This window comes from Mus caroli, chromosome 18 (assembly GCF_900094665.2).
Source record: "Mus caroli chromosome 18, CAROLI_EIJ_v1.1, whole genome shotgun sequence".
Taxonomy (NCBI): Eukaryota; Metazoa; Chordata; class Mammalia; order Rodentia; family Muridae; genus Mus; species Mus caroli.
Genome location: NC_034587.1, coordinates 85,132,784 through 85,147,357, shown reverse-complemented (window position 1 = coordinate 85,147,357; position 14,574 = coordinate 85,132,784). Strand labels below are relative to the sequence as shown.

Sequence of the window (14,574 nt, the reverse complement as noted above, 5' to 3'; positions counted from 1 at the left end):
TGCCTAGTACTCTAAGCCTAGCCAACTATACAGGGGTATCAAAGTCATGGGTCTCATAGAAAACCTACAAATGCTAGTGTACTAATACAGAACAATTCCTAACCACACCCTAATATTTGATATTATACTCACAGATAAGTATAGGTCTCAACCCTCCTCAAAAAAAAGTCTCTTTGCAAGAGATGATAATCAGTATAGAAAACCACAACCATCAAAATTTATAGATCAAAAAAAAAGACTGTGTGGAGCCCAGTCCTAACTGGTACACTGACCATACAACACCTGCCCCTAAGGCTCAGGGATCATTGCAGAAGAACAAGACTGAAAGATTGTAAACAGTAAGTTTACTATAAAATTTGATCTCTCAGAAATGTCAGAGAAGCTGCAACCATGAAGTCTCACAACTGCCTAAACAAGAGCTGGACAGGATGATACTAATAGATATGCTACCACTGAAGGGAAAATTTTCATGAGGCCTCAACCCCAGACATAGGATTAAAAAGCAAATAAGGAATTTTGATAGTGGAAGAAACCTTAAACTGGTAATCTAATACCAAATGGTCTACCCTGAAATCATATAAAGATAAGTGACATTATATAGACTGAGGTGTGTGTGTGTGTGTTAAACAATTCAAGAAATAGAAGCCATGAATTTAAGAGTAGGGGATGGAGACAAGGGAAGAGTTGGAGGGGAAAAGGGAAGGAAAGAAATGATGTGATTACGTTTAATTTTTATCCTTTTTTATTTATTCTTCTTCTGCCATGTTTTACATCTTGACCACAGTTTTTCTTTCCCTCCTATTTTCCCATTCTCTCTGCACCACCTCCCATCTCCTTCAGATCTGCTTCTCTTCTGGTTCCCATGGGAAAAGAGCAGGCTTCCCAGGGATATCACCTGAACATGGCATAATAAGTTACAATAAGACTAGGCACATACCTTTATATCAAGGCAACCTAGTAGGAGAAAAAGGGTCCCCAAATTAGGTAAAAAGAGTCTTAGAAAGCCCCTGCTGCCACTATTAAGAGTCCCATAAGAAAACCAAGCAACACACCCATAACATATATGCAAAGGACCTAGGTCAGACCTATATAGGCTTCTTGATTAGGTTCAGTCTCTGAGTCCATATGAACCCTGGTTTGTTGGTTCTGGGGGCCATGTTCTTAGGGTGTCCTTGACCCCTCTGGGTCCTACAATCCTTCCTCTCCATCTTCAGCAAGATTTCCCAAACTCTACCTAATGTTTTGCTATGGGTCTCTTCATCTGCTCCTATCAGTTGCTAGATTAAGCCTCTCTGATGAGGATTATGCTAGGCTCTGGTCTACTAGTAGAGCAGAATGATTATGAATTATTTCATTGTTTTTTTTTTTTTTTTCTTAAGTGAATCCTGTTTGACTCTATCTTAGGTCTCTGGGCTATTCAGCCTCTGGTTCCTGGCTTTCCATACATGATGAGCTCCCTTCATGGCATGGAGCTCAAGTTGGACCAGACATTGTTTGGCAACTCCTACAAGTTCTGTGCCACATTTACCCCAGCTCATCTTGCCAGCAGGAAAATTGTAGATTGAAGGTTTTACTGCTGGTTTGGTGTCCCAATCACTCTACTGGAAGGTTTGCCTAGATATAGAAGATGGCTGGTTCAAGCTCCATATCCCCATTAGTAGAAGCCTTTATCACTCTTGTATATTTCAGGGAGTTTCCAATACACTAGCCGTTTCCCAGGCCCCCAAATTGCTGCCCAATTCTAGTATCTTACCCAGTACTCTTTCCCTCAATCCCTGAGCCTGGCTCAGTGGCTAAGAACTGACTGTCCTTCCCAAGGTTCTGGGTTCAGCTCCAAGTACCTACATGGCAGCTAACAACCATCTGCTACTTCTGTATGAGAGGATCCATTAACCTCCTTGGGCAACAGGCATGCATGTGGTGTAGATATACATGCAGACAGAACACCCACACAGATAATTACATTTTAATTTAAACAAACAAACAAACTTACCTAATACATCTTTGGGACACACAATGAGAACTCGGATGACATTAGTGATAAGAGGTTTCAAGAGCTCGTCTTGTGTCACAAGTTTAGGCTCTACCAACAGACAGGACTTCAAGAGCTGGGACAAAGATGATAGGTATTCCAAGAAAAAGGAAGCCTATGTGTAAAACGAGATAAAATATGGTAACTAAGTAGATCTCATAAAAAACCTATCTCAGTGGCATCATAGTGGTTTACTTTTCCATGTGATATATGAAATCATTTCTTTATAAAATATATTCAGTAAGGTACTAAAAAAACACATCATAAATTATGTGCTATAAACTTAATATACAACAGGCAAAACATAGTTTCTAATATTATAAGCATAACAGTAATGGTCACACTAGCACTATCAAGTATACCACAAGAAGCAACACAATATTTTCAAAGCTGATTTCTACTTAAAGAAAATCTTTATATTTTTAAAGTGGGTAAGTTGTGAAACCAATATCCCAGAAGCAGCACAGAGGGTATTTAAAGCCAAAATAACCCAGTTTGCAAAGAAGGATCTGATTATGAAAATAATCCTCAAAATGCAAAAGTATGGGGAAATTACATCAAGCCTAATAGCCTAGGTATTGTTATCAATAAAATGTATTTTTGCTTTTAGTTATCCTTCAGTACAAAAATAATATTCTATAGCTCTAGTAGAATTCTGCACTAAAGCCATCTGGTTCTGGGCTTTTTTTTTGGGGGGGGGGGTTGGGATGTTTTTAATGACTTTTACTTCCTCAGGGAATATGGGCATGTTCAGATAGTTTACCAGCTCTTGATTTAATTTGGTGTGTGGTTATCTGTCTAGAAAATCATCCATTTCATCTAGATTTTCCAGTTTATTGAGGATTAGCTTTTGTAGTAGGATCTGATTTTGTTTTGAATTTCCTCAGTTTCTGTCCTGTCTCCCATCTCATTTCTGATTTGGTGATTTGGATACTGTTTCTGAACCCTTGTTGATTTTCCCAAAGAACCAGCTTTTGGTTTTCTTGATTCTTTTTGTATCATTCTCTGTTTTCTATTTGTTGATTTAGGCTCTGAGTTTGACTATTTCCTGCAGTCTATTCCCCTTGGGTATATTTGCTTCTTTTTGTTCTAGAGACCTCAGGTGTGCTGTTAAGTTACTAGTATAGGATCTCTCCAATTTCCTTAGTGGGGCATTGAGTGTTATAAATTTTCCTCTTAGTACGACTTTCATTGTGTCCTATAAGTTTGAGTATGCTGTGTCACCATTTTCATAGAATTCCAGGAAGTCTTTAATTTCTTTATTTCTTCCCTGACCAAGTTATCATTGAGTAGAGAGTTGTTCAGTTTCCATGAGTATGTGGGTTTTCTTGTTGTTATTGAAGTCTAGCCTTAGTCTGTGGTAATCTCATAGGATGCATGGGATTATTTCAATTTTCTTATATCAGTTGAGGCCTGTTTTGTGGTCAATTTTGGAGACAGTACTATGAGATCCTGAGGAGAAGGTATATTCTTTTGTAAAATCTTTGTACTCTCTTCATCCTCTGCTCTATTAAAGTTACATAAAGTTTAATCTCTGGATATAAGAAATATCATTATAAATAATCCAGTGAGAAACACGAGAGAAAAGCTAATTTTGTAAATTAACCATTTAAGGTTAAATATTGATATTCTATGTATAACAATCTTTTTACAAAAAGCAACAACAACAAAAACCAAAACCTTCTAGTCACACCCTCCAACATACTTTGCCTATAGCTGACTAACCTGACGGCCAAGCTCTATACCATGCTTTGCCTCAGACATCACTATCTGTTTTCCTTTCCAGCTCATGTTTCTGCCCTATTCTGACCTTCTGACCACTCCATAGCACCTGCTCCCCACTGGGACACACCCTTTTATCCAATGTCACTCATTTTTTTTCCATACCATCTGTCACTATCTAGTAACATATTTCACATTTTATCAATGCTTCAATATGCTTCTTGCATCTAATCCATAGATTCCTTATAGTTACAGATGTTTGCTTTGTATCAACAGAAACAAGAATAGAATCTGGTAAATACTAGAGAATATTCTGGATTCTTTTACAAGCAATTAATCTATGTAAGGTAGGGAGCACAGTGGATGAGAGTGTACTCTGGAACCAACTTACATAATCAACTCTCCTTGCCCTGTTCTGTACTGTGTGAGATCCCTCAGCCTCCGTTTCCTTTGTGAATGATGGACCTAATGGTACCCCATGTTACTTTATGCATACATTTATTCAGAGAAGGACCCATACATGTTTTTACTGCTAACATGGCACTATACTGAACATTTAAGGCATGACTGTAGGCAAGGTTCTGCCCCCACTACTAATTTGCTTTCAAGCTTCATTTTCCCCATACAATTCTGGATTCCTTGCTGTTTCCTGGATAGACCAACTACACTGTAATCCTAGAGGCCTTGACAAGTCTACAGGACTATCTTTCTCACTTCAGATCAAATATCATGATTGGAAAAGTTTTCCTTGGTCACTCTAAGTAGAACAGGCCTCTGTCTCAATTTCTGATCTTGTCTGTTGCTGTATCTTTTGTTTTGAGATTACACACACACACACACACTCCTTAGACATATATGTATTTGTTATCTAATTTCCAAATATAAGGGGAAAGGTCTTTGTTTCAATGACTTAGGAGAGATTCTTAAACAGAGGTTATTCAGTGAAGATTTGTCAATTGTATCAACAAAAAGTAAAGAGAAGGTATATCTTGTGAATAACTTCATTCAAATAAAAAATACTGCATTAGAAAGAAAATATGCTTCGACAATGGCATGCACAGTACTTCCAAGATGTTCTAGAGGCCATCTAGAGGCAACACAGGACACTTCTCATTCCACTCATCACCCCTCAACCACCCAAAACACATGGCCTGTTAAAATTTGGTCTTTAAGTAGAATTGCTAGTAGCAACAACTATACTGGAATTTGCTAAGCATATTTTACATATGGAACCTAAACATAGGAAAAAACCCTAAATGTAGTGAATAAATATGAAGTTTTGGTTATATACAAGTATTAGAGACAGGCAGTTGTGGCACACACCTTTAATCCCAGCACTCTAGGGGCAGGGGCAGAGGAAGGGGCAGGTGGATCAGGGGCAGGGGCAGGGGCAGAGGCAGAGGCAGAGGCAGAGGCAGAGGAAGGGGCAGGTGGATCTCTTTGAGTTCAAGGCCAGCCTGGTCTACAGAGTGAGTTCCAGGTCTACACAGAGAAACCTGTCTCAAAAAAAAAAAGAAAGAAAAGAAAAGAAAAGAAAAGAAAAGAAAAGAAAAAGAAAAAAGAAAAACAAAACAAACAAACAAACAAAAAAAAAACGAAAGAAAAACATGCTAGTCTAACAAGTTTAACCTAGGTAAAAATAAAGACATACCAGAGACATCCTAAAATCATAGTAGTAAGTGGGTTATACCAGTGTCCCTTTATAAAATAATACTCCATGAAATTAAACATTTAGTAGTGATTAATGATGGAATTAGGGAAAATATCCACTATTCTCCAATCCCAGTCTCTCTTATACTAATTTTAAGTAACCTAGTTTAAAAGGCACATAACACCACACATATACTGAAAGATTTCCATCTTTTTCTTGTGGGTGGATCTCCTTAGCAGAATTTGCTGTTTGACCCTTAAGGCAGAGGCCCCCTGACACATGTGAGAGGCAGATCCAAGATGCTTACCTGAGCCTGAATATGTTCAACAGCAGATGGTAAAGGCAGTGGGGTCTTGAGTTCTTGGATGCACATTTCTATGAGGGAAGCATCCACAGTGCTGTCAAGGATAAAGGGCACCCCATAGACAGTTACTGTGTTTCTTATTAAAGACAAAACACCACAATATTAAGTTTCCATATAACCCTGAATATAAATAGAAAGAAAGAGCTTTTCCAGGTAAAGAAAATATTTAAGGTTTCTCAGAGTATTTCAGAAAACAGGAATATACTGTTAGGTAAGTGTGACAAACAAAGAATCCTAAAGGGTGAAGTTGTCACAGTTAGCATCAGTTGTTTTTTTTTTGTTTTTTTTTTTTTTTTGGTTTTTTCGAGACAGTTGTTAATGTGTTACACCTGAACTGAAGAAGTTACAATTCAGGAATTGCCTCCTCCTCATTGTCCTGAGGGTATGTCTGAGGAGCATACTCATTTATTCATTTATTTATTTATTTATTTATTTACTTTGATATTTTCTTTATTTATATTTCAAATGTTATCCCCTTTCCTGCTTTCCCCTCTGAAAGCCCTCTACCCCCTCCCCTTGCTCACCAATGACCCTTCTGCTAATTGATGTGAGTGGGCCTAGCCTCATGTGGGAGGGACTAACCCTGGACAAATGGATCTAGGTGGAGTAAGGGAACTGAACAAGCTAGAGGGGCACGCCAGTAAGCAGCACTCCTCCATGGTCACTGCTTCAGTCCTGGCTCCAGGTTCCCACCTCAGCTTAGATCAGCTTCTCTTGATGATGATGATGATGATGGAAACCTGTAAACCAAATAAGCCCTTTCCTCCTCTAAGTTGCTTTTGGTTAGTGTTTTATCCAAGCAACAGAAAACCTAGGACAGAAATGAAGGGTTTTGTTTTTTTTCCAGTTCTATCTTCACATCCCAAAAGAAAGAAAAGGCAGTATGATTTAGCAAAGAGAAAAAAGATATTTCAGACAGCACTGTTCAAAAGTAAGAAGAGAGAATGGCAGAGAAATAAACATATGCATATATTTAAAAGAAGGTGGGCATGCTAGGAGAAAGTAGCTAGGAAGAACGAGAAGTCATATTCAGCACAACATGGAGTATCTGCACCCTACCCTTCCACACCCTCACCCCTTTAAGCTGCAGTCAGCAACACCCTGTACAGGACAAAACACCAGGCAAGGAATAAGCTGTAATCTTAGATGGGCCTGAACACTACAGCTAAGGCTTTGCTGCTATTCAAAAACCATCATCAGAAGCTCGTTAATATTAGGAAAATGAAAAACTAAGGGTAGAAGAACAAATGAGAATATACTGTCAGGCACATACACCTTGTGTTTATCATCTCTATGCCCTTATCTCTTACCTACAGAGGAGTTCTATGAGATGAGCTTGTTGAAAAGCATTTGCAGCATCTCTTGGAGTAACTGCCAAGAGGTTGTCTAAAAGGCTACAGACTGCTGACAGCAGAGATGGAGTAACAAACACATACTGCCTGTTCAGGGAAGCAGACAGCAAGGAGTCACGAGGTCGCACTGGCCTCATTTCATGTTGACCTGTTATTTACAAAGAACATAAAAAATTATTCCATATATCAGGTCGTTATGAACAAAATTTACAAGTTCTTATAACACAAGAAACCTAAAGATGATGAGGTAGGGGTTGTTTAACTCTCCTAACTGCATTGCTTACCTCAACCTTGAGGCTAGGAAGATTTACTGATCTTACACCGAACCCCATCCCTCACTCCTGTGCGTGTACATGTGCACATACAGAAGTACCCAACATGCAATTCCACCTATATACACGCATGCAGCATGCATATGTCTTCAGAATGGGTAATAAGAGTCAACATTAGAACACATTTTTTTTTTTTTTACTTAAATTCTAGGTAGCAGAATGTTTCCAACTTTCAAATACTGTTGGGTTTTTGAAAAGCAGTAAAGAATAGTGAACTGTACATTCTTCAACACCTCCAATGGGAGCTCATGTAATATCAGAACTATGTTGGTAGTGCAGCATGCACACAATCATAACAGAGTGAATCGAGCAGTAAACAGGACTTGGAGCAGTGCTGGTCACTAGGAGTGGGCCAGTAGATACCCGTTGACTTCTGAGAGACTTGATTGACAAGAACTGTGGACTATGAAGGACTGTGCACCTTTCCGAGTTGAAGCAAATGTGCCTCAACACTTTTTCTTATTATTATCAGTTCTTGTTCTTTTGAGAAAACATCTTAAATTAATTTCCACTTAAGAAAAAGAATGAGTACAAAGAATTCTGAGCTAAATATTTTACATAGCTATCTGCCTGCCATGGAACCTTTCACTTTATGAATTGTTTGTAGTTCACAAATATATGCTTCCTTAATAATATCTGAAAATGGAGTCATAGTCTTTAATGACTACAAAACTATTAGAAAAGTCAGGGAATTAACACAGATGGAAGGATACTGTTTAATATCTAACTACGGACCATTTCTTTTTTTTTCAATCTCTTAATTTATTTTATTTTTTAATATTTTTTATTACATATTTTCCTCAATTACATTTCCAATGCTATCCCCAAAGTCCCCCATACCCTCCCCCCCCACTTCCCTACCCACCCATTCCCATTTTTTTTGGCCCTATGTATCAAAAGATGACGTAGTCGACCATCACTGGAAAGAGAGGCCCATTGGATACAGACCATTTCTAAATTGTCAATTATCCTACAAATATCCTAGAGCACAAAGAAAAATTAATCTATTTGGAACATTATTTTACATTTATTTAACATGTTCCTGTTCTTTATATTGGAAGAAGTTTTGGTCTTGCTCTGCCTTTCCTGATCATGACAATATTATGGAGAACCTTTCTGAGGTTTCTTAACTATCAGATTCTTAGTGCATCTTATCAGTGGGATATCACTTCTACCTCCCCCCATGGAAATATTAGCTTTAACTATTTAACTAAGGTGGTGCTATGGTTAGAATATGAATATCTTACACAGGCTAATGTTATAAAGCAACAAGGTCAACAGATGGCGCTACTTTCAGAGGTTCTGGAAACTTTATGAGGTAGGACCTACTTAAGGGAAGCAGGTCACTGACAAGGGATAAGGGAGGTTCCTGGAGATATCCTGTCTATGGCTTCTTCCTATTTCCCTTTCTCTTCACTGTCTGTCATGCTGTGACCTGCTTCTGCCACTCAGTTCACTTTGATGTGCTGATGGAGTCCTATGACTGTGAGGTCTAATGGAGTCCTATGACTAAGCTGAAACCTCTCAACTTTTCTCTGTTTACATTGCCCTTTCAGAGAACTGGCCTGCAGTGGCACAAATGTTACTGAGACAGGTGATGCCTACTAGGTTCCTCATCTGTAAAACTGTATTTTTCTTTTATGCTAAAATGGCTACCAAATGGTAATTCTCCAACACTATCATTTTTTTATTTTAGTTGACTTTCTAGCAGATGAAAGACCATTTCCTTCTGATCATTTATCTTCGTATAATCCAAACATTCTTAACTTGTGTACCACATTTTTTTTGTTTAAATTATCCCAGGAATATTAGTAATCCTATAGCTTTCCTATGTGTTCAATTATCCTCTGTTGGTCCAAGCTCAAGTTATTCTTTCATATCTCATGCCCTGAAAACAAGCATTTGTCTAGAGTTCTGATTCTGTGGAAAGGAGAATGAATTTCAGAAACAAAGAACTGAGTGTAAGTGTGTGTGTGTGTTGTTTTGAAACTAAAAATGTCTGTGTATCTATGAATCAACTAAAAAGTTCATAGTGACAGCTCCAATTCTAGTCTAATTTTACAAGGTCCATTAATCACCTTTAGTCCTTTTATATTTCACTGACAAACAAACAAAAGTAACCCTTGCACAGTCATTGTCTACTTGCTCATTTGCTCAGTCTTATGTATATTTGAAGACATTTTAGGATTGCTAGTTGCAAAAGATAAACTAGCATTATGACTTGAATGTTTGCCTGTAGTTTTCCTTGCTTGCCATTAATTCTGAGGGTGAAAGTTCATGAATTACTTACTAGATGAAGTTCTTTGTATTCCAAATTACTTTCACATTTTGTCAGTTTAATTTTTCTTTTTCTTTGTAGCACATCATCTTAGTCAGGGTTTCTATTTCTGCCCAAACATCATGACCAAGAAGCAGTTGGGGAGGAAAGGGTTTATTCAGCTTACATTTCCACATTGCTGTTCATCACTGAAGGAAGTCAGGACTGGAACTCAAGCAGGTCAGGAAGTAGGAGCTGATGCAGAGGCCATGGAGGGATGTCCCTTACTGGCTTGCTTCCCCTGGCTTGCTCAGCCTGCTCTCTTATAGAACCAAGACTTCCAGCCCAGAGATGGCACCACCCACAAGGGGCCTTTCCTCCTTGATCACTAATTGAGAAAATGCCTTGCAGCTGGATCTTGTGGAGGCATTTCCCCAACTAAAGGTCCTTTCTCTGTGATAAGCCCAGCCTGTGTCAAGTTGACACAAAACTAGCCAGTACACACATGAACCATAAACTATGGTTATAAAGTCTAACTAAGCCAAGAAGCATATGCAAAATGACAATCACTATGTCAACTATGGAGCCGCTGTACCTTGCTCTTGTCCTCCTGTATTTCCTCTCTGAAACCTACTCACTCGGGTATCTATGCTTCCTGTTTTCTTTTATAACAATGAAGACATATATGCATTTTAACTTCACTCCTTTATTAGTATTTTATTGCTTTCATGTTTGTTTTCTCTGACTATATGTCTGTGTACCATACACACACCCGGTGCCTGCAGGTGACAGAGGAGGACCCCAGAACCCAAGGAACTAGAATTACAGAGGTTGTAAGCTGCTACTTGGGTACTGGAAATCAAATCCAGGTCCCTCTAAAAGAGCAACCAATACTCTTAACCAGTGGGTCATCTCTCAAAAAGTAGAAATCTACAAGTACTATATACTGTGAAGTATATACTTTTAGTGTATTGTGTGTGTGACGTATTGTGGGGCAGTGGACCATGCCACCTGACAGAAAATCCAGAGGATTCAGTAACCCCAGCAATTCTCATAATTAGAAAACTAGATGTTAAAATCTACTCCAGACCAGGTTTCTGTTCTGGAAAATGTGACCACAACACTCTATTGAAAGGACTCTGACAATCAGTCACATAGAGACCAACACCTGAAGTCCTTGTACATGCAGATGAGATGTTAATCTCAGACCAACCCAATAGAAAGTATTGGCTTCTAGATCCCAACCCAGCCCCAAATGTTTATAAGGTGCTAGCCACCAGGGGAAAAGTGCATAAGGTATTTCAGCAAAGACAGTTTGAGAGCACCTGTCTTAGTGAGCTGCAGCACTCCAGGGAAGAGTTTTCTCCAGCTGTGTATGTAGCAGAGGATGGATGGCCTTATCCCTTATCCGGCATCCATGGGAGGGGAGGCCCTTGGTCCTGTAAAGGCTTGATGCCCCTGTGTAGGGGAATGCTAGGGCGGTGAGGCAGGGAGTGTGTAGGTAGGTGGGAGAGCACCTTCATAGAAGTAGGGGAGGGGGAGGGAATGGGGGGAGGGTTGGGGGGGACTGGGAAAGGGGATAACATTTGAAATGTAAATATATAAAATATCTAATTAAAAATGGGAAAAAAAAAGCTTTCAGTGCTGGACCTCCAACCAGCCAGGTACAAGAGTGTCACCACAGTCACTTCCTGTTCAGTGGCCCTCACCTTGGTTTCTAGCTGCCCAATGTGTCTCATCACCTGCCACCACCTTGCTCTGGCTTCCCCTTGGAAAGCTGTAACAACCTGTTCGTTCTGGCCAAGTCTGAGCCCAGAGAGACCTTTTGCTAGTGCACGCCAAGCAAAGGATTCCCTGCTGGCTGTGCCCCGGTAAAACCAGCAAAGTATGTGTGGGAATTATATACACATGTGGAGGCCAGAGTCTAAACTGAGTGTTCCCCTTTTTATCGTTTTCCATCTTATGTTCTGAAACAGAGTCAGTTGGTCTCAGTCTTTCTCCCTCTCCCTCTCCCTTTCCCTCCCCCCTCTCTCTCTCTGAACACAAACCTCACCAAGGCATTTGTCATAACAACCAACTTGCCACAGGGATGCTAGAGGACTACAAAGCAAACACTTCGCCCACTGAACTGTCTTCCTAACCCAGCTGGATGTTTTCTTTACTTAATGATATTTTGGGGGAATTTTTATGTACCAATTTGAAGATACCCTCCTTGATTTTTCAATAGCTGAATAGTTCATTATGTAGATATTAATTTGAAAGCACCCTCCTGCTTATGGGAATCTGGGTATTTGATATATTTCCTAATTGCAAATAATATTTCACTAAATAATCATGTGCATATGTACTTTCATGCTTTTAGAGATGAGTTATGTGAAAATTGCTATCTGTAAGATAAATGCATTTATAGATTCATTAGATATTGCCAAGTTCCCTTCCAAAAATGTTACACTAATTGCATTCCCTCTTACAATTTATAAAAGTGTTGTTTTCCATAGCCTCACCAAGAGGATGCACTGCCAGTGCTTTTTAATAGCTGGCAATTTAATTTAATAGCTTAGAAAGAAGGTCACGTGTAGCACTAATTTGTATGCATCTGATAATATGGGCTCCTCATGTCTTTGTAAATGTTTGCCTGGTGTCTCTGTTCACGTTTACACATTGTCAGTCCTTTTCCTTGTTAAGGATTAAGTGTGTTATATGCTGATACAGCATTTCCTGTAAGCTATGTTGCAAATAGTTATGTTACTTTGTCAAGCAATATCTTCACTTTATGGTCTTTTCTGCTGTATAAGTCGTTTTTATTGTTATTATTGTTAAATATAAAATGTGTCCTTTTTATTGAATTTTGACTTTGACATGAGATTAGAAAGTCTCCTATGAAGTTTTATAAGCACCCATTCATGTGTTCTTCTAGTATTCATATAATTTCACTTTAGAACCCAGATGATTCTCTGTAAGATGAGCTCTTGTGTCTAATGGCTAGCCAGTTTTCACCACTATCTATCAAAAGACCCATGGCTTATCCAGAGATCTGAGGTGACACTTTAATCATTACAGATGCATTCTCAATTCTATTTATCTTTCATTGCTGGTAATAAAACAGATTCAATATCATTTCTCAGAATGTTATTATATCCAAGTAGGACTTGTCTCCTTTTATAGTATTTCCCTGGCTACTTCTGTACATTCATTTTTTATTTTGTTTTGTTTTAATTGTGAATACAAATTTTTCACTACAAATTTGATGCTATTTTGACTGGACACTGTTTAATTTACAGATTAACTTACAGAGATTAACATTTTACATATTTTCAATACCTAGGTATCCTATCTAAAAATAATGGACTTTTAAATATTTGCTCACATCTATTTTGTAGATTTGGAGAATATTAAAGTTAAATTATGAAAAATAATTGAGGTTTTCTTCTATAAGTATTGCAGAAGCTGGTGAGATGGCTCAGCAGGTATAGGTTGTTGCCAAACCTAACTTTGATCCCTGTGACTTTTTTACTATTTAAAATTGTCTAAAGATTTGTAAGCACACAACATAGTGACTTGATAAGTATGTTCTTATAATTAAACCTTTTTATTAACTAACATAAATTATTAGAGACAAAGGTGGAGCCCTGTTTGTGAAATTATTAGGACAAATATTGTAACAAAATTCAATGAAGCAAACTTTTTTTCTAGGAATGTCTTCTATACGTCAGCATTCACATTTAACTTCTTTTAGGAAAATATTACTTCTTTTGGGTCAGACATTTAGGGTTAGCAAATAAGGTTGACATATTCTCTAGAATTAAAAGATGAGTTGTAAACTTCAATATAAATACAACTTAAAGTAGAGTTGGTTGTGGTCCAAATACAAAAAGTAAAACATACTGGATTTATAAAACTTCATTGCAGCGAGTAGAGGATTGTAATGAAAATTCCTCTGTGTGTGTCTAGAAAGAACATGGCCCTAGGTTTAGTCCTACCTGCAGGAATATAAATAAAAATATATTGCAGGTTGCTCATGTGAATTTCTAGTAACAAAACACCCATAGATTTTGTTTCAAATGACTGCACAGCCTTACAGAATCCATGTCAACTACCATCTCTTCACATCCAAGCCACCAACTATTACTTTTTTCCCAAATGAGGGTTAAAAAGTGGAGTGATATGCAGTACTTGTTTACTGATATACTAAGTATTGTTCAACTAATAAGGAGTCATGTGATCAGACTTATTATTATTATTATATGTATATTTATTTATAATCAGCCATTGCTCCCCCTACAGTCTCCCCCTCTCACAGTTCCTCATTCCATTCCATCTCCCCTATTTCTGAAAGGATGCTCCCTTCACAAAAGAAATCTCCTGTCCCTGGGGCCTCAATTCTCTAGAGGATTAGGAACATCTTCTCCCACTGAGGCCAGGGCAGCCAATCCTCCACTATATATGGCAGGGGCCTCTGACCAGTTCCTGTATGCTTCCTGGTTGGTGGTTCAGTGTCTGGGAGCTCCCAGGAGTCCAGGTAAACATATTTTTTTTTCTAAATAACTTCCCTAAAGAATCAACTGTTTATTTAAATTATTTATTTAAATGTGGGAGTGCAGTTGCCCTGTGAGGTCCCCTGAAGCTGGAATTGCAGCTAGTAATGAGCAGCTCAGCATGGGAGTTGAGAAACTAACTTGGTTTCCTTTGCAAGAGCAGCAGCACTCTTATCTGCTGAGCCATCTTTCTCTCTAGCCTCTCAGACTTTCAGATAGTCAAATTCCATTTATTACCTCACAGCATTTGTTTTGTCAGTTTCTGATTATTTATTCTAGATTATCCTACCATGTCTATGCTTTGTTTGATTAGAAATTTGCTCTCCAGA

At 38.4% G+C, this 14,574-nt stretch overlaps 1 protein-coding gene across 1 annotated transcript in view; it reads right to left on the bottom strand.

The window, feature by feature from the left end:
* Rttn (rotatin) overlaps positions 1–14,574 on the bottom strand; it is a 149,999-nt gene that overhangs the window by 32,287 nt on the left and 103,138 nt on the right. Inside the window, exons 36-38 of the mRNA XM_021150514.1 lie at positions 7,080–7,269; positions 5,713–5,803; positions 1,994–2,147 (exon numbers count right to left, since the gene is read on the bottom strand). Coding sequence (XP_021006173.1) covers positions 1,994–2,147; positions 5,713–5,803; positions 7,080–7,269 — 435 coding nt within the window. The remainder of the gene's footprint in view (positions 1–1,993; positions 2,148–5,712; positions 5,804–7,079; positions 7,270–14,574) is intronic.